This window comes from Geotrypetes seraphini, chromosome 1, assembly GCF_902459505.1.
Source record: "Geotrypetes seraphini chromosome 1, aGeoSer1.1, whole genome shotgun sequence".
In the NCBI taxonomy this organism is placed as follows: Eukaryota; Metazoa; Chordata; class Amphibia; order Gymnophiona; family Dermophiidae; genus Geotrypetes; species Geotrypetes seraphini.
The window spans coordinates 455074675-455094042 of record NC_047084.1 but is presented as its reverse complement, the minus strand read 5'-3'; the positions used below and the strand labels follow the sequence as shown (position 1 = coordinate 455094042).

At 44.7% G+C, this 19368-nt stretch overlaps 1 protein-coding gene across 7 annotated transcripts in view; it reads left to right on the top strand.

Annotated features, from left to right (window-relative positions):
- The window catches only part of HUWE1 (HECT, UBA and WWE domain containing E3 ubiquitin protein ligase 1), a 779197-nt gene that overhangs the window by 126782 nt on the left and 633047 nt on the right, over window positions 1-19368 (top strand). For all 7 annotated transcript variants that reach the window (XM_033921870.1, XM_033921880.1, XM_033921834.1 and 4 more), the window contains one exon: window positions 5216-5393. In XM_033921870.1, coding sequence (XP_033777761.1) covers window positions 5216-5393 — 178 coding nt within the window. The remainder of the gene's footprint in view (window positions 1-5215; window positions 5394-19368) is intronic.

Genomic DNA, 19368 nt, shown 5'->3' with positions numbered 1-19368 from the left:
TATCCAAGAGCTGGCTGGCTCCCTCTCAGCGCCTGGAGTATCTTGGGGTTCTGTTCAACACCTCCTTAGGGAGGGTCTTTCTCCCAGAGGCCCGGGTAAGCAAATTGCAGTCCCAGATTCACCTCAGGCGCAGGACTTTCTTCAGGTCCTGGGATCGATGGCGGCTTCCTTAGATGTGGTGAGGTGGGTTCGAGCCCACATGTGTTTGCTTCAGTATGCTCTCCTTCGGCGGTAGTCGCCCCAGAGGCACAATCTGGACTTTTCTGTTCCTCTTCGGGGTTTGAATTGCGGCAGTCTTTGCTGGTGGCTTCAGTCTTCCCATCTAGTGCAAGGGGTGAGTCTGGATCAGCCCCAGTGGACGGTGCTTATCACTAATGCCAGTCTTCTGGCTGGGGCGCTCAGTGTCTAGGTCGCTCAGCTCAGAGCACATGGTCTCCGGAGGAAGCGTCTTTGTCAATCAGTGTTCTGGAGACCAGAGCCATCCATCTGGTGTTGTTAGCCTTCCTGTCCTTATTGGCAGGCAAGTTAGTCTGGGTTCTCTCGGACAGTGCCATGGCGGTGGCCTAGGTCTGTTGTCAGGGGGCACCAAGAGCTCTCAGGTGGCGCAGGAGGCGGCTCTGCTCATGGTCTGGGCAGTGTCTCATCATCTGGATGTCTCGGCTTCTCACAGCGTGATTGGAGAATGTTCAGGCGGACTTCCTCAGTCGTCGCGTGCTAGATCCCGGAGAGTGGTGTCTTGGTCCCGCAGCCTTCCAGTTAATAGTACAGTCTTGGGGTCAGCCCCTCATGGACCTGATGGCCATGAGTGTCAATGCCAAAACACTCCGCTTCTTCAGTCATCACAGAAATGGTCAAGCCGAGGGGCTCGATGCTCTGGTTCAGCCATGGCCGACGGAGGGTCTTCTGTAGTATTTCCTCTTTGGTTGCTAGTGGGCAGAGTTCTTCTTTGCATTGCTTGGCATCCCAGCCTCGTGATCCTGGTAGCCCAGGTGTCAGTGGTATGCGGACCTGGTTCGTCATCTTGTGGCAGATCCTCTGCCTCTCTCGACCGACCTTCTGACTCGGGGCCCCATTCCAATGTTCGATCCGAGTCCCTTTTGTCTTACGGCTTGGCTCATGAAAGGACTCTTCTAGGTAAGAAAGGGTATTCAGATAAAGTGATCTCCACTCTCTTGGGGTCCTGGATACTTTCCACTTCTCGGGCTTATGTGCGTGTTTGGCATATCTTTGAGGAGTGGTGTGCTGTGTGTGGAGTAGTCTCTTTTGCTCAAGCCTCCCGATTGACCGTCTGTTCCATCTTGAGATTTTAATCTGGTCTTGTCCGTGCTGGTGCACTTTCCTTTTGAGCCTTTGGATGCCTGTTTGTTGAAGGACCTTACTCTTAAGGCGGTCTTTTTGGTGGGTATTACTTCTGCAAGATGTGTTTCTGAGCTGCAGGCTCTCGTGTAGGCTTCCCTTCCTGGAGTTTTCTACCGAGCGGGTTGTGCTGCAGCCTGTTCCTTCCTTTTTGCCAAAAGTGGTTTCGCCTTTTCATGTCAATCAGCCCATAGTCCTCCTGCTGTATGATAGTCTGGAGGGCTCTTCGGAGCAGAAGCAGTTCTGCAAGTTGGATGTCTGCCAGGTCCTTTGTTCTTATGTTTAGTTGACCCAGGAGTTCAGGAAATTGGATCATCTTTTTGCCTTCTTAGCGGGTCCTCGTAAGGGGGATGACGCTTCCAAGGCTACCATTGCGTGCTGGATCAAGGAGAGTATTGCTTCCGCATACCTTCTTCAGAGCAAGCCTGTTCCGGAATTTCTCAAAGCTCATTCCACTTGAGGTTAGGCGGCTTCTTGGGCTGAGACTTCTCTGATGCCTCCAGTGGATATTTGTAAGGCTGCAGTTTGGTCTTCTCTGCATTCCTTTGTCAGACACTACCGGGTAGATGTTCAGGCACGTCGGGGTGCAGTGTTTGGTGAGCGTGTTCTGGTGTCTGCCCTTCGGGGTTCCCACCCATGATTGGTACTGCTTTGGTACGTCCCATCAGTAACAGCTGTTCCGGTCTAGAGAGCATTGACATAAGAGAAATTAGGTTCTTACCTGCTAATTTTCTTTCTTTCAGACTCTCTAGACCGGTACAGCACCCGACTATCTGTTGTTGGTTTGTTCTTGTGGGTGTTCCACGTGAAGAATTTTCTTTTTCTGCGGGTTCTAGTATTATTCTAGGTCCGGGGAGATCAAAGAACAGCGGCTGTGACTCGGCTGGCGAGCTTTGGGGACACTTTGCTGCAGGGGCCTATCTCATGCATTTTCCAACAGCATTTCTGTATATTAGTTGTTACTCCTGTTCGGAGTCTTGTTACTGTTTATATTTAGTTTTTTCTTTGTTCTGCTTGGCTATTCAGCAGACTGAGGTATATAGGGAAGGACAGCTATTATGTACTACTAGTGTTTAAGCCCGTTACATTAACGGGTGCTAGAAATAGATGTCTGTCAATCTCCCTGCCCCGTCTTATCTTTTTTTCTTTCTTTTTCTCTCTCTCTCTGCCCCGTCTATCTTTCTTTGTCTCTCTCCCTGCCCAGACACTCACTGAAGCCGCCTTCCAGCTATGCCAGCTAAGGGATCCCTTGCCCTTTCCTCAATCCAGCTGTGGCTTTCACTTTCCAGTGGCTATCCCATGTCTTTCTTCTCCTCACCAACCCAGGCCCCAACTCCCAATCAGGCATCTCTTTCCTCCCCCACCCAAATATCAGTAGCAGTTGAAGCAGTCCTGACCCGCCAACCCCTCATTCCTTACCCAAAGCAGCAGTGGCAGCCCCTGACAGGGCTTTTCTTCTACCTCATCCAAAGTAATGCGGCAGAGGAAAGGCCCTCAAGGGCTTGCCGCGAGCAGCCTGTTTACAGCGCTGCCACTGCTGCTTTGGATAAGGAATGGGTTGGCGGGTCAGGACTGCTGCCACTGCGCTGAGACGCTTCTCTGGTCGGCGGTTCCTCTACTGCGCTGAGACGCTTCTCTGGTCGGCGGTTCCTCTACTTGCATGCGAAGGCACGGCATTTCAAGTGTGCATGCGCGGCTAGGGTTTTATGATTATAGATACCAAAATTTTGGTCTCAGTCTCCACCTGCTGGTCATGATGAGCTATTAACCATCAGTGACAGCTGTACTAGAGAGCTGACGGGAACGGGGACGATGGGCATCCCGCGGGCATCCTGCGGGTTGCCCTCTAGGGTCACGGGGATCCCGTGGGGACGCCTCCGAGGGTTGTGGGGTTCCTGCGGGGCTGGATGTACTCAGTCGCGCGGCTCTTCTTCTCCCTACCTGCTCTGCTTGCAGCACAGAGCCGAACGGAAGTCTTCCCAACATCAGCGCTGACGTCGGGAAGACTTCCGTTCGGCTCTGTGCTGCAAGCAGGGCAGGTAAGGAGAAGGAGAGTAGCCTCGCGGTTGCAGCACAGCCGGCCAGGTCCCCTTACTTTTGTGGCACTTCCCTGACCGACCGACAACAGCCCCGGTCCGACAATCCTCCCTGCCCTGTAGCCGCAAATCTAAATTACCTTCTTACAGCAGCTGTAAGAAGGTAATTTAGATTTGCGATTAAGGGCAGGGAGGTTTGTCGGACCGGGGCTGTTGTCGGTCGGTCGGTCGGTTGGGGAAGCGCCACAAAAGTAAGGGGACCTGGCCGGCAGTGCTGCACCCGGGGCGGGAGAGAAGGAGGGGGGAGAAGGACACTGAAAGGACATGGGGAAGACAGAGGGGGGAGAAGGACGCTGAAAGCACATGGGGAAGACAAAGGGGTGGAGAAGGACGCTGAAAGGCCATGGGGAAGACAGAGAGGGAGAAGGACACTGAAAGCACATGTGGAAGACAGAGGGGGGAGAAGGACGCTGACAGGACATGGGGAAGATGGGGGGAGAAGGACGCTGAAAGGAAATGGGGAAGAGAGAGTGGGAGTAGACGCTGGTAGGGAAGAAGACAGGGATGGCAGACTATGGGCGGAGCGGAGGGAAGAAGATGGGTGCCAGACCAATTTGGAAGGGGGGAGAAAGGGAGAGGCACAGTAATAGAGCAAATGGAAGACGCAGAAGGAAGAGAGACAGTGGATGGAAGGAATTGAATGAGAACATGAGGAAAGCAGAAACCAGGCAACAAAGGTAGGAAAAGATTTCTATTTCTTTTATTTTTTATTTTTTTTTTTGCTTCAGGATAAAGTAGTATATTAGTTGTGTTGATAAAAATTTATAAACATTAGAGGCTCTGGTAGAAACCCGTTTACAAAGTATGTATTCTTCCCAATTAATATCTCCAAATTAATAAAGCCTTTTTGTTTATTTGTAAATGGGTTTCTACCAGAGCCTTTAATTCCGTAGCATAATTAAATGAAATAACTATTTCTGAAGTTTATAGGGACGGGCGGGGACGGAGGGGATTCCTCACGGGGACGGGCGGGGACGGAGGGGATTCCTCACGGTGACGGGTGGGATTTCTGTCCCTGCGCAATTCTCTAAGCTGTACCAGTCTAGAGAGTCTAAAAGAAAGAAAATTAGCAGGTAAGAGCCTAATTTCTCCTTATTTGCCATCCCTTTCCTAATAATTCCACGTATCCTGTTTGTGCAGCAGCAGCCAATAAGGCATTGGGCGGAAAGTTTTAGCATCTACGATGACACCTAGATCTCTTATTTGGGTGCTAACCCTAAGGTGGACCTAGCATCTGGTAACTGATTTGGATGATTCTATCTAATGGGCATCACTTTATTTGTCAACATTTAAATTTCTTCTGCCATTTGGATGCCTGGTTTCCTTCAATTTTTCACAGTCCACATATGTTAACAACTTTAAAGAGTTTAATATCTGCAAATTTAATTACCTTGCTCATTGTTCCAATTTCCAGATCCACTATTACTCCTCAACTGAGGAAAAATAGCCTTTTAACTCTACCCTTTGTTTTCTGTCCAATAACCAATTCCTAATCCACAGCAGAACATTGCCAGTTATCCCATGTTAATTCTTATGCATTGAGTAGTATGATGTGTTTCAGGATCTAAATGAAGAAATGTAAGTGCCTGATTTGCTAGTGGGTCATTGGAAAATGAAAATTGAATTTTGCTTCTGTCTTGTATATAGAGTGATTCTTAGTTTGTCAGGGTCTACGTCCCTCCCATAATTCATCAGAATGTTGGTGGGGTGAGCAGTTTTTATTTTGGGACTTTCATCTTTTTTTTTTTTCTGTATCTTTATAGGTCCCAGCCACTCGAGAAGTACTGGCCTCTCTTCCAAATGTGTTCAGTGCCTTATGTTTGAATGCCCGAGGCCTGCAGTCCTTTGTGCAGTGCCAGCCATTTGAGCGCCTCTTCAAAGTACTTTTGTCTCCTGACTACCTGCCAGCCATGAGGAGGAGGAGAAGCTCTGACCCGCTTGGTAAGTTCTTTAAAAGCTGTAAGTCTCAAGTAGTGTGCTGTCACTTTAAGGTTTTTTTTTTTTTTTAGTTTTAAATTCTTTATTCATTTTAAATCTTAAACAAGTGTACAATAAAATATCCATTAAACTTTCAATATAACACTTGAAATTCTTAATCATATCATCTAGAACTTTAAGTTTTAAGAAACATTGCAACTGCCTGCACAGGGCATGCACGAGTGCCTTCCCACCCGACGCCCGCTCAAGGTACCTCAGTTTTGTTTTCCGCGAAGTGAAGAAATCTGTTTTTGACTGAACTCTGTTCAGTTGGCGTTGCCTTCCTGCTTCGTGTTTCATTTTTCTAGTTTTACTTTTGTTTATATAGTTTCTAAATAAATAATAAATATATTTGTTTGCGTTTGTCCAGCCTCAGCCTTGAGGTTCTTTCCCTGTTAGTTCACCATTGAGTTTAATCTCGCCACCAAGATTTTTTCCATGTCGAAACTTATGATGGAGTTTAAAAAGTGCCAGAGGCCTATTTTGATAACTGACCCACATAATTGGTGTCTTCAATGTTTGTGCCCTGATCACCAAATTGAATCGTGTATTAAGTGTTCCACCTTGCAAAAGCGTTCCATTAAAGCCAGTCGCATTCAACGGGAGAAGCAGTTTGGCTCTGCTATGGACATCGCCTTTGAAAAATCGTACATTGACATCAACTTCAGGAAATCTAGCATCTAGGTCTCTGCAGCATCGAGTCTCTTGATGCAAACCACACATACACACCATTGATATAAGGATCTGCAGGTTGTCTGCTAGGTGTGCATTCTCATCGAGGTCACCCACTCACCTTCCCTGATTGGCTTCTTAGCTTTCATATGGAACTGAGGTACCATGAGCGGGCATTGGGTGGAAAGGCATTTGCACATGTGTGGTATAGGCAGTCGCAAAGTTTCTTGAAACTTAGTGACAGTACACTTTTCATGCTGTGCGTACCAGGCTCCATGGATGACGTCACCCATATGTGAGAATATCTGCCTGCTGTCTCTAGATAACACAAGTTACGGTAAGTAACTGCTATATCCTAACAGAATCTAGATTATCGAGGTAAGAACCTAATCTGTTAATCTTGTGCTGCTGCCAGTTGATCCATATCCTTAGCTAAAGGAGGTGAAGTAATTGGAGATAATAGGCAAGCAAATGGCTCTTTTGTACTGATATCTCTACTTAGGTCAATCTCTGGTAGTGCCAATAATGGTAGTATCTATATAACTTTTACATGTACATTTATTACAGACCTCAATAAAAAAGTGCCACTTTATTTTGGTAGGGTGTCATGATGAATATAGCCCCCGCCACAGTAAATAACACTTTTATACCACCTTTCTCCAAGGAAGCAGTTTCCATTAATTATCAACAACAAAAAACATCTAATTTTCAAACTTGAGCCAATTTTCAAACTTTTGGAACACAGTTTTCAAATGTCTGACATTCACTGGTAGTTTTCCCTAAGGGAGTAGGAAGTGTATTCCATACTTGGATAGCCTTTATAAGAAAAGGATTTTCCAAAAGCTTCTTAAAAGGAGGGGCGTGGCTTGGCAGCGCACAAGATGGAGGCGTAATTGCAGCGCTCCTCAAACCCGGGCTACTAACAAATAAAATTGAAAAACACTACGGAGTTTATTCCTCCTGAAAATAGAGGAAAAAGTTGTTAAATATGGTGGCAGCGAGACAATCGAAGTCAGAAGCGGCAGGCACGTCAGGTGGGACGGCAAAATGGGTAAAACATAATCAGCTGATGCCATCGAAAGTGCCGATTCCTGCAGATGATGCGGATGTGTCTGACAAGGCAGATATAATAGTGGAACTACTGAATATTAAACTAATGCTTCAGGACAACGCTAATAAAATAATGGAAGTAAAAGAGGAAGTTGTAAACTTAAATAAACAAATGGAGATCGCTAACCAAAGAATGTCACTGATTGAAAACAGAGTGGAGCAAGTGGAACTTATTACAGGAAAATGTGAAACAGACAGACAAGCTATGGAAATAACGAAAAAACAACTTGAAGATTATGAAAACAGAGGAAGAAGAAAGAACATAAGAATTATTGGCTTGGCGGAAGGTTTAGAAGAGGGAGACACCATCCAGTTCTTAGAAAACTTATTGCCTAAACTACTACAACTTAATTCAAAAAGGCTGTTGGAAATAGAACGTGCACACAGAATTCCAACTAAGAGATCAGCAAGCCAAGTAAGCCCAAGGCCACTATTTTTTATGCTTCTTCGTTTTCAACAGGCTTTAGAGATATTAAAATTGGCTAAAGCAGATAGAAACTTGAACTATAAAGGTTCTAAGCTGTTGCTGGTACCAGATTTCGCAAAATTGACAACAAACAAATGGAAGCAGTTTCTTATGTTAAGACAGCAAATGAGAGAAAAAGGTTTTACCTATGGACTATACTATCCTGCATCAATGAGAGTGACAAGTGGTAATAAGACAATGTATTTTGAGGATCCAGAGAAACTAAAGGATTTTTTGTCAAACATGGAGACAATGTCCACTTAAAGATGAACAGAAGTTCAGATTCTTTGACATACTAAAATATGGAAACTGGCTTGATTAGAAGGTGGAACAAAAGAAAAAGTAGAGATTGTTTGTGTTTATAAGATGTGGAAAAAATCATATATGAATTTGTTATTTAGGAAATATGAATATTACTGATTAAAGATAAATACTTTATTGCTTAAAGAGGAGACAGTGCAAGATATTTGATGCTGAACAAGATGTTATCTAAAGAAGATTTCATTTTACTGTTGATCTTAGAAGATTTTAAAAAGAGATGGAAGAACAGTCTTGGGATTCTTCTTTTAAGAAATTTTATAAATTTGTTGATAAAAGTCGAATAAGAAGAGCCTGTCATCTAAATTTAGTCAATACAGTTACAGTTGTGGAGGAAAAAATCTTCTTAAGATTTGGAACGTATTGGCATAGATTTTGTTGGATTTAATAGAAAAATATATATTATTTAATATTTAAAGATTTAATCTGCTGTATTAGGGTTAAGGGAAAATTATATGATATGTTTCAGTTGGAGTGTATTACATGATATGGTCTTTTTTAAAGGGTAATTATTTGGATGGTCTAATTGCATAAACTTAATATGTGGTGCAAATAATATAAAAGATTTGGATATCACTCTTGTGGGGAAAGGTGGGAAAAAATGGGTTAATTGAGGGAATATAGTAAAGAAAATAAATAAATTGTCATTGAGGGGGTTAAATTTTTTAAAAAATGATGTAGAAATAAGAATATTCTATGTTTTAAATGAATATCAAATATAAAGTGTTTTTTAATGGTAATCTATAATTATTGATAATATACAGAAAATACTGAGTATTAGTTTAGGGCATATATGAATTCTTAGATATTTTGATCCTAAAACTTGATACAAAAAAAGGTGTGTGTGTATATCTATTAATACAAAAAAGGTGTGTGTGTGTATATATATATTATTATTAATTAACTAAACAATTAACAAAGATCAATACGAAGATCAATTTTATGTTAATGATACGCTATAGGGATTATTCATGTGTTTAAAAAAATGAGATATTGAGATTAATTAAATGATTAAGGAAGAATTTATTAATGGAAAATTCTCTAAAAAAGGATAAATACATTCTTCTCTTAAATATATTGGATATAAGGAAATATTGTATGTTAAATTAAGGGTTAACTTTTGGATTTTTAGTTTCGGGAAGGAAAAGATAAGTAGCCAAGGGAATGGGTATTGTGATTGCTAATCCTATGGGTACTCCAAGGCAGTCATTTTATTTGGGGGAGGGAGATAGGGGTGGGGAGCGTTTTTTTTTCCCAATTAAGGTATGGATGTGCAAGGGAAATATGAATCTATTAAGGTATTTGATGATCTGTGGTATTTTTTTAGTGTCTATATATTACAATATTAACAATTTTTTTCATTAAATGTTAATGGCCTAAATCATCCAATAAAAAAAAAGAAAATACTTTCCTTTCTGAAACAACAAAATGCAGATGTATACTATCTGCAAGAGACACATTTGTCATCCATAGAATCTAGGAAACTGGAAAGTGGTTGGGTAAAGCATTGTTTTTTTGCCCCGGTGGTGTGGAAAAAAGCAGGGGTAGTCATTTTAGTGAATAAAAAATGTCCAGCAGCTTTTAAAATGATGTCTTCAGATCCTTTAGGAAGATGGGTGCATGTGGAAATGAGCCTGGGACATACTATGCTGGTGCTATTTAATACATATGCCCCAAATTCGAATCAAAGTGAATTTTTCAAAACTCTGCAACAGTTGATACTACCACTGGCCACTTCTAATTTAGTGGTGGCAGGGGACTTTAACGCTGTTATGGACCCATTGATGGTTAAAAAACCTAATAAAATTATGAAATTATTAGGATTAGATAATTTTGTGCAATCTTGTGGTTTGAAAGATATATGGCGGATACTTAATTTTAATGAGAGGGAAATTTCTTTCTGTTCTCATGTTCACAAATCCTTTTCAAGAATAGATTATATTTTTGTTTCAAATCAATTAAGTCAACAGGTTACACAAGCCTCCATATATCCAATTATCTTATCTGATCATGGGTGTGTGTGGCTTGAATTTAAATTTGCTGAACAGGATAATGGTAGATCTTTGTGGAGATTTGATAATACATTGCTTGCGGATTCAAATTTTCTTGAAGAATTTCAGTTAAAAATGAATGAATTTTTCCAAATTAATACTTCAGAGGAAATTTCAGTTGAAACCTTATGGGATGCTTTTAAAGCTACCATGAAAGGACAAATTATTTCATATTCGGCATATGTTAGGAAACAACTTAAAAGACAATTCTCTAATTTGGAAATTAAAGTTTTGGAGTCAAAATTGATTGAATAATGGCAGCAAACTACTCTACAGGCTCTTTTAAAAGTTAAATGTAAATACAATGAGATTTCTTCACAATTCGTAAGGAAAGATTTATTTTCTCAGCAAGCAGTGTATTATGGAAACTCAAATAAGGCGGGAAGATTATTGGCAAATTATCTCAAAGCAAAGAAAAGAAGGACAAGAATTATTCAGATAAAAGAAAAGATGGTTTAGAGTTTTTAAAATTAATTAATAGTCTAAAAATTCCTGAGCATATAAAAGGAAGTCTAGAGGCGCCTATATCATTAAGAGTTGCAAACAGCGTTGAAGTCCCTTAGAGTTGGATCCGCTCCAGGTGGAGATGGTTTCACGGTAGAGTTTTATAAATCATTTCAAAACACCCTCTTAGTTCATTTATTAAATTTATATCAGTTCCAACTAACTAAGGGTTACATCAAAGGTACTATGGCAGAATCTGTTACTATAGTTTTGCCGAAGCCAAATAAAGATCCCACATTGGTTACAAATTGCAGGCCTATTTCTTTAATTAATGTAGATGGAAAACTTGTAGCTAAGACTTTGGCATTACACTTGGCCAAGGCTCTCCCTTTTATAATTGGTATGCACCAAACAGGGTTTGTTGCTCAGAGACATTCCTCTAATAATACCAGATTGGCTTTTCATATGTTAAATTTAACAAAAGCCATTGAAGATCCAGCTTTTTCTGTATCACTAGATGCAGAGAAGGCCTTTGATAGAGTGGAATGGACCTTCATGTATCAAGCCTTGGATTGGTTTGGAATAGGTTCAGGATTTATACAAATGATCCAAACCTTGTATAGTTCCCCTGCTGCTAGATTGTATATTAATAATAATCTCTCGGAGCGTTTTAGTCTGCAGAGGGGGGTTAGACAAGGATGTCCCTTGTCTCCTTTGCTTTTTGATATTGTATTAAAACCCTTGTTATTAGCTATTCAACAGGCGAAGGAGATACAGGGTATTCCTTATTCATATAGGGAATATAAAGTCTCTGCTTATGCAGATGATATACTGCTTCATTTGAGAAATCCTGAAGCAACCATTCATGCTTACTTGACTTAATAGAGAAATTTGGAAAATTTTCAGGTTATAAGATCAATTGGAGTAAATCAGAAGTTCTTCCACTTAATGTCCATTGTACAAAAGGTTTATTTGAAACATTCCCCTTTTTATGGAAAGAAGATGGAATAAAATATTTAGGCATTTGGATAAAAAAACACATTGGAAGAAACAATGAAAGGGAATAAAAAATTTTATTACAGAGGGTAACAGAAATGTGTGAGCAATGGAATCTTTTACATCTTTCTTGGTGGGGGAGAGTACAAACTATTAAAATGATTCTGCCTGTGATTTGTTATCAAATGGATATGTTACCAGTTTTTATTCAGGGGTCCTTTTATAAAAAGTTAAATAGTATACTCACAAAATTTATTTGGCTGCGTAAAATTGTTAGAATTGCATTAGTATCTCTACAAAAGCAATTACAGAGGGAGGGGTAAATTTTCCCAGTTTTTATAGATATCATCAATCTTATTTTTTTGCGCCAAGGTATGTATTGGGTTCTCCCAGAGGTCATTGAAAATATCACAGATTGGTTATGGTTGGAATGGCGACTCATATTTCATCTCCGACTATGCCATGTTCTCAGTATCAAAATGCCTAGATTATATAAAGAAAACAGAATATTAGCAGATACATGGAAAACCTTAAGATATGTCAGTAATTTAACACCTTTTCCAATACATAAATCAACAAATCAGACTATATGGCTAAACTCCAAGATTCAAATTGGCGGATTTAAGGTCATCTGGAAGCATTGGAAGCAGGAATACGTATTTTAGATGATATTATATCTAATGGTAAGCTGCTTGAATTTTCACAGTTGCAACACAAATTTGGACTTAATAAATCACAAAGTTTTAGATGGTTGCAACTGAAGCAGGCCATTCAAGCGGGGTTCCCTGAATGGAAAAATTTAAATAATCAATATAGTTTGGAAATCTTATTCTTTCAGGTAGACTTCCTGGGACATCAGGCCGCACAGTGGTATAAACTGATAGCTGGATTTATAAATAAGAAACCAAAAACTGGTCTTAGGGACATTTGGAGTATTGAGATTAAGCACCAAATTTCTGCATCTCAATGGCCACAAATTTGGACTTGGAGGTTGAGATATACAATGTCAGCATCTATGAGACAAACGTGGTTTTTTCTTTTACATAGAACATTCTGGACTAGAGAGTTGCGCGGGGACAGAAATCCCACCCGTCCCCGTGAGGAATCCCACCCGTCCCCATGAGGAATCCCTCCGTCCCCACCCATCCCCGCGATGAATCTCCTCCATCCCCACCCATCCCCGTGAGGAATCCCCTCCATCCCCGCCCGTCCCTATAAACTTCAGAAATAGTTATTTCATTTAATTATGCTACTGAATTAAAGGCTCTGGTAGAAACCCATTTACAAATAAGCAAAAAGACTTTATTAATTTGAAAATATTAATTGGGAAGAATACATACTTTGTAAACGGGTTTCTACCAGAGCCTCTAATGTTTATAAATTTTTATCAACACAACTAATATACTACTTTATCCTGAAGCAAAAAAAAAGAAATAGAATTATTTTCCTACCTTTGTTGCCTGGTTTCTGCTTTCCTCATGTTCTCATTCAATTCCTTCCATCCACTGTCTCTCTTCCTTCTGCATCTTCCATTTGCTCTGTTACTGTGCCTCTCCCTTTTTTCCCCCTTCCAAATTGGTCTGGCACCCATCTTCTTCTCTCCGCTCCCCCCCATAGTCTGGCATCTGTCTTCTTCCCTGCCAGCGTCTTCTCCCTACTCTCTCTTCCCCATTTCCTTTCAGCGTCCTTCTCCCCCCCCATCTTCCCCATGTCCTGTCAGCGTCCTTCTCCCCCCTGTCTTCCACATGTGCTTTCAGTGTCCTTCTCCCCCTCTGCTTCCCCATGTCCTTTCAGCGTCCTTGTCCCTCTCTGTCTTCCCCATGGCCTTTCAGCGTCCTTCTAGAGAATGACACGGGGAAAAAATCTGTCCCCGTCACTGCACCGTCCCCGGCCCACCATCCTCTGCACCGCCCCGTCACCGACGTTCCTTTCACCGCCCCGTCACCGCCATCCCTTTCACCGCCCCGTCACCGCCACTGCCATCCCATTCACCGCCCCATCACCGTCCCCGTCTAGCACCCATTTTCTTCCCTCCGCTCCCCCATAGTCTGGCATCTGTCTAGAGAGTTGCGCGGGGACAGAAATCCCACCCGTCCCCACCCGTCCCCGCCAAAATCCCACCCATCCCCACCCGTCCCCGTGAGGAATCCCTCCGTCCCCACCCGTCCCCGTGAGGAATCCCCTCCGTCCCCACCCGTCCCCGCGAGGAATCCCCTCCGTCCCCACCCGTCCCCGCGAGGAATCCCCTCCGTCCCCACCCGTCCCCGCGAGGAATCCCCTCCGTCACCATCCTTCCCTATAAACTTCAGAAATAGTTATTTTATTTAATTATGCTACTGAATTAAAGGCTCTGGTAGAGACCCATTTACAAATAAGCAAAGAGACTATTAATTTGGAAATATTAATTGGGAAGAATACATACTTTGTAAATGGGTTTCTACCAGAACCTCTAATGTAAATATAAAATATAAATATTCAGCTGATGAGAACCCACAAACTGTCAGCTGAGGACTTCCTTTGCAGTTGGCCTGGGGTCCCTTTTGCCAAGCTTGGCAGGCAGCAGTAGCGTCCCTGAGTCACAGATGCTGGCACCTCAGTGGCTCATGGATGCTGCCAGCGACTGCTGCGCTTGGTGGAGGGGAGTTCTGACCATCTCTAGAGGAGGTCCTCTGCTGGCGGTGCTTGGGGATCCCCACCAGTCACAGCAAGGGCCAACAAGTACTTCAACACTGTAGAAATAAAACCAGAAATGCATTTCCTTTTCTTTTGAACACAAAACAAAGATATCTGCCATATACATTTCCCAAGGCAGATGACTCTATGCAATGTCACCTCGGTAACAAAATACAAAAATAGACAAATACACCCCCTCCCTTTTTACTAAACCACAATAGTAGGTTTTAGCACAGGGAGTTACGCTGAATGCCTCGCGCTGCTCTCAATGCTCATAGGCTCACTGCGCTAAAAAACAATATTGCGGTTTAGTAAAAGGGAGCCATAGTGCAAAATATAGACAGCAGATATAAATTCTCAAAACAGACACATTTTGATCACTAAATTGAAAATAAAATCATTTTTCCTATCTTTGCTGTTTGGTGATTTCATGAGTCTCTGGTTGCACTTTCTTCTTCTGACTGTGCATCCAATCTTTCTTCCTTTCTTTCAGCCTCCTGTATGTTTCCTCTCCTCCAGACCTCATTCTCTCCCCCAACTTTTTCTTTCTGTCTCCCTGTTCCCCCTTCTTTCTGTCTCTCTGTCTGCCCCCTTACTTTCTTTCTCCGTGCCCTCCCCCAAGCCACTCGGTTTGCTGCCACCGCCATCGGGGAATAGTCCCCAAGCCACCGCTGTCCCAAGCTTTCCCTGCAGAAGCGTCGCGCTGACCAGCATTCCGCTCCCTGACGTCAATTCTGACGTAGGAGAGGAAGTTCCGGGCCAACAAGGCATTTCTCCTCATTCCATCCAGCCTGAGCCCCATCTCTCCTTGATCCAGCATTTCCCTTCTGTGTCTGTCAGAATTACCATTCCACCTATTTTCCAGCATCACCCTTCTTTGTGTCCATCTCACCTATATCCCTATCTCACCACTTTTTCAGAATCTTCATTTGTCTCTGTCCTTGTCTTTACCCCATATTCACCATTTGCCCTTTCAATGTCTTTATCTCCCCCCCCACACACACTTTTTCAGCATTACTTCTATGTCTCTATTTCACCTCCTCTTCATGTCCCCTCTGTATCTCTATCCTTATTCAGAAGGTCCTGCTTACCCTTTCTCTTCTTTGTGTCACTATCTCCATTTTCAGCTTTCCCCCCTTTTCCTTTGTTACTGCACCCTGTAGCCAGAATCTTTCCACCCTCTCTCCACTCCGGCCCAGCCCAGTATGAAATATTTCCTTTTGTTTCTCTCCCCTCTCTCTTCTCCTCCCTCACCCACGAGTCCTGCATCTGGCCCTCTCCCTTCTACCTGCACCTGGCAACACCCCCCTGCTCCGCGGCTCTCTTCAGCAACTCGTCAGCAGCGGTGATCAAGACAAGCTGCCGACATCGAGGCCTTCCCTCTACGAGTCCCACCTTTGTGGAAAAAGGAAGTTGAAACAAGCGGGACTCGCAGAGGGTAGGCCCCGACGTCAGAAGCTTGTGTCGATCGTTGCTGCTGAGTTGCCGAAGAGAGCCGCAGGTAGAAGGGAGAGGGAGATAGGAAGGCTGTAGAAGCTCCGGAGCATGACACCGAACCCGGCCAGGATGATTTCTTTTTCAGGCTGCTGCTGCCGCTGCCATCCCCCACCCGAAATGACAAAAAACAGCCTAATGCCCGCGTCGGGAAATAGCCATGCTGAGCAGTGAGCTCAGCACGTACACAGATGAAAGCCTTGCTTGCTGATTGGTCCGGCGGCACGGTGGGGCGGGGCCGCCGGACCAATCAGCAAGCAAGGCTTTCATCTGTGTACGTGCTGAGCTCACTGCTCAACATGGCTATTTCCCGACGCGACGCCAGACTTGTAAGCTGCATGCTTGCATCGCCAGAATTTAGGTAGGTTGTTTTCATCCCCGTGGGAGTCCCGTGGGCAAGGGGGCGTCCCCGTGGGAGTCCCGTGGGTCAGGGGGGCATCCCCGTGGGAGTCCCGTGGGCCAGGGGGCGTCCCCGTGGGAGTCCCGTGGGCCAGGGGGGGAACCCGCGGGATCCCCGCGATCCCCGTTCCCGTGCAGACCTCTACATCTGTCTTCTTCCCTTCCAGCGTCTTCTCCCCACTCTGCCTTCCACATTTCCTTTCAGGGTCTGTTCCTCTCTACCCTCTTTCAATGTCTGTTCTATTCCTTTCCACCACCACCCTTCCCTCCCTCCTTTACCATCTGTTCCTTTCTACCACCCTTCTTTCATATCTTCTATCAGTCCCCCCACCATCACTAGCAGTCTCTCTTTTCCCTTACCATGAGCAAATAGAACTTCTGAAAATTGTATTGCTGAGGCATTATTTCTAGTACGCCTTTTTTTCCAGATGGATAATGACATCAATTTTATAATTTACTGTCTGCTCTGATTTCATTCACAATTTGGTTTGTGTTTTGTACCTGAGGATTCCATGAGGCATTTAACCTTTTCCTGTCTCTTCTGTGATTTCAAGTTGATTCCTTCAATAATGGAGTCTCAAGGCAGTAGCAGTTTTCTATTTTGGGCTCTTTTGACATTGTTTAAGGGATTTCTTGTACATTTAGTGCTTGTCTTCTTTGATGAGGTCACTTCAGAATCTATTTCCAAGGAAGAGAAACTTTTTCCCTTTCACCCCCTCCTTCCTTGTGTGAGCCGGAACACGCGGTCCCCGCAAGCAATTTTATATCATTTTCATTCTATTCATTCATAGAAATTAAAGTCTAGATAATGCCAGTCACATAACAAAACATGATTTTACAAAAATAATTCCCTGCAAGGATTACTAGATGTCTTTCAGCAGCTCCCCTCACTCCCTCCCCCTTACCTTTGTGGCCAAGTCAAAATGATCTACCAACAATAAAATTTTAAAAACACAAAGCACGCTGTACGCAGAGAAAATGTTAATTATCATTTATATTCCGCGGGTTTTCAAAGAGGTCAAGGCAGATGACTTTATGCAATGTCACCTCAGTAACAACTATACAAAAATAGACAAATATTCCCCCTCCCTTTTTACTAAACTGAAATAGCGGTTTTTAGCGCAGGGAGCTGCGCTGAATGCCCCACGCTGCTCTCGACGCTCATAGGCTCCCTGCGCTAAAAACCGCTATTGCGTTTTAGTAAAAGGGGGCCATAGTGCAAAATATAGACAGCAGATATAAATTCTCAAAACGGACACATTTTGATCACTAAGTTGAAAATAAAATCATTTTTCCTACCTTTTTGTCTGGTGATTTCATGAGTCTCTGGTCCTTCTTCTGGTCCTTCTTCTTTCTTCTCCTGCCCCCCCCCCCCTCTTTCTTTCTCTCCTCCTGGCTCCCCTCTTTCTTTCTGCCTTTCTTTCTCTCCCTCTTGATCCCCCTCTTTATTTCTGCCTTTCTTTCTCTCTCCCCTTGGTCCCCCTCTTTCTTTCTGCCTTTCTTTCTCTCTCCCCCTGACCCCTCTTTATTTCTGCCTTTCTTTCTCTCTCCCCCTGCCCCCCCTCTTTATTTTTTCCTTTCTTTCTCTCTCCCCCTAGCCCCCACAAAGCCATCGTGCCAATTTCTCCACTTCCACGATTCTTTCCCTACCCTCACCCCCAAGCCAGCAGCCGATTTCACCCTGCTCCTTCCTCGATGTCCTGATCTTCATCGGGCAGCAGCAGCATTCACAATTCACTGATGTTGCCCACTTCAGGCCTTCCTCTCTGTCGGGTCCTGTCTTCATGAAAACAGGAAGTAGGCAGGACCCGACAGAGAACAAGGCCTGAAGCCGGCAACAGCAGCGAATTGTAAACGCTGCTTCGGCCCGAAGAAGGTAATGGAGCACCGAGGCAGACCGCTTCTCCCCCCTCCCAGCCGAATCCCCGCTGACCCTCCTATCTCCCCCCCCCCGTGAACCTTTCCGACCCTCCCAGCGAGAGCAGCAAACCCTCTTCGCGGCTTTCTCCTCCCTCTGCCGCGTCACTGATGACGTCATCAGTGATGCGGCAGAGGGAGGAGAAAGTCGACGCTACTGGAGGGAGGTTTGCTGCTTTCGCTGGGAGGGTCGGACAGGTTCACTTGGGGGAGGGAGATAGGAGGGTCAGCGGGGGTTCGGCGGGGAGGGGGGAGAAGCGGTCTGCCTCGGTGCTCCAAGGCCTGGCGCCATTACCTTTTTCGCCCCTCCTGCCCCCCCCTTGGTACGCTACTGCTCTCCAGCTCTCCTTAGTTTGCCGGTTTTCTTTTTCGGCGACCGGCACACTTTCAAAGAGCCGCGCATGCGCGGCAGCTCAAAGTTCAATCTTCTGCAACTTCCTGTTTCCGGTTGGGTCAGAGCAGAAGATTGAATACTGAGCAGCCGCGCGTGCGCGGCTCTTTTGAAAGCGTTCCGGTCGCCGAAAAAGAAAGCCGGCAAACTAAGGTGAGGTGGAGAGAGGAAGCTGGTTAAACGATCGAGCCGGCGTGCGGGTGGGCGGATGGGGGTGCGGGGACCGCACGATCCTTTAAGCCTCACTGCGGTGACAAGACCATTCACCGCTCCACAGGGCGGTGATGGCCTTGTCCCCCGTCCCCGCAGAGGCTGCTAATTTTCATTCCCCGTTTTTGGCGGGTTACCCGCGGCTAAACGCAGTAGCCGCGGGTAAACCGCCACCGTGTCATTCTCTACGTCCTTCTCCACCCCTTTGTCTTCCCCATGTGCTTTCAGCATCCTTCTCCCCCTCTGTCTTCCACAAGTGCTTTCAGAGTCCTTCCCCCCCCCGCCCTTCCCATGGCTTTTCAGCGTCCTTCTCCACTCCTTTGTATTCCCCATGTGCTTTCAGCATCCTTCTCCCTCCTCTGTCTTCAAGTGCTTTCAGAGTCCTTCCCCCCCTCCCGTCTTCCCCATGGCCTTTCAGCGTCCTTCTCCCCCCTCCTTCTCTACCGCCCCGGGTGCAGCACAACCGGCCAGGTCCCCTTACTTTTGTGGCGCTTCTCCGACTGACCGACCGACAACAGCCCCGGTCCGACAAACCTCACTGCCCTGTAGCCGCGAATCTAAATTACCTACTTACAGCTGCCGTAAGAAGGTAATTTAGATTCGCGGCTACAGGGCAGAGAGGATTGTCGGACCGGGGCTGTTGTCGGTCGGTCGGTCGGGGAAGTGCCACAAAAGTAAGGGGACCTGGCCGGCTGTGCTGCAACCGGGTTGGGGCGGACCGCCCCCCTCCCTTGGTAGCCACTCGAACCGCGAGGCTACTCTCCTTCTCCTTACCTGCCCTGCCTGCAGCACAGAGCC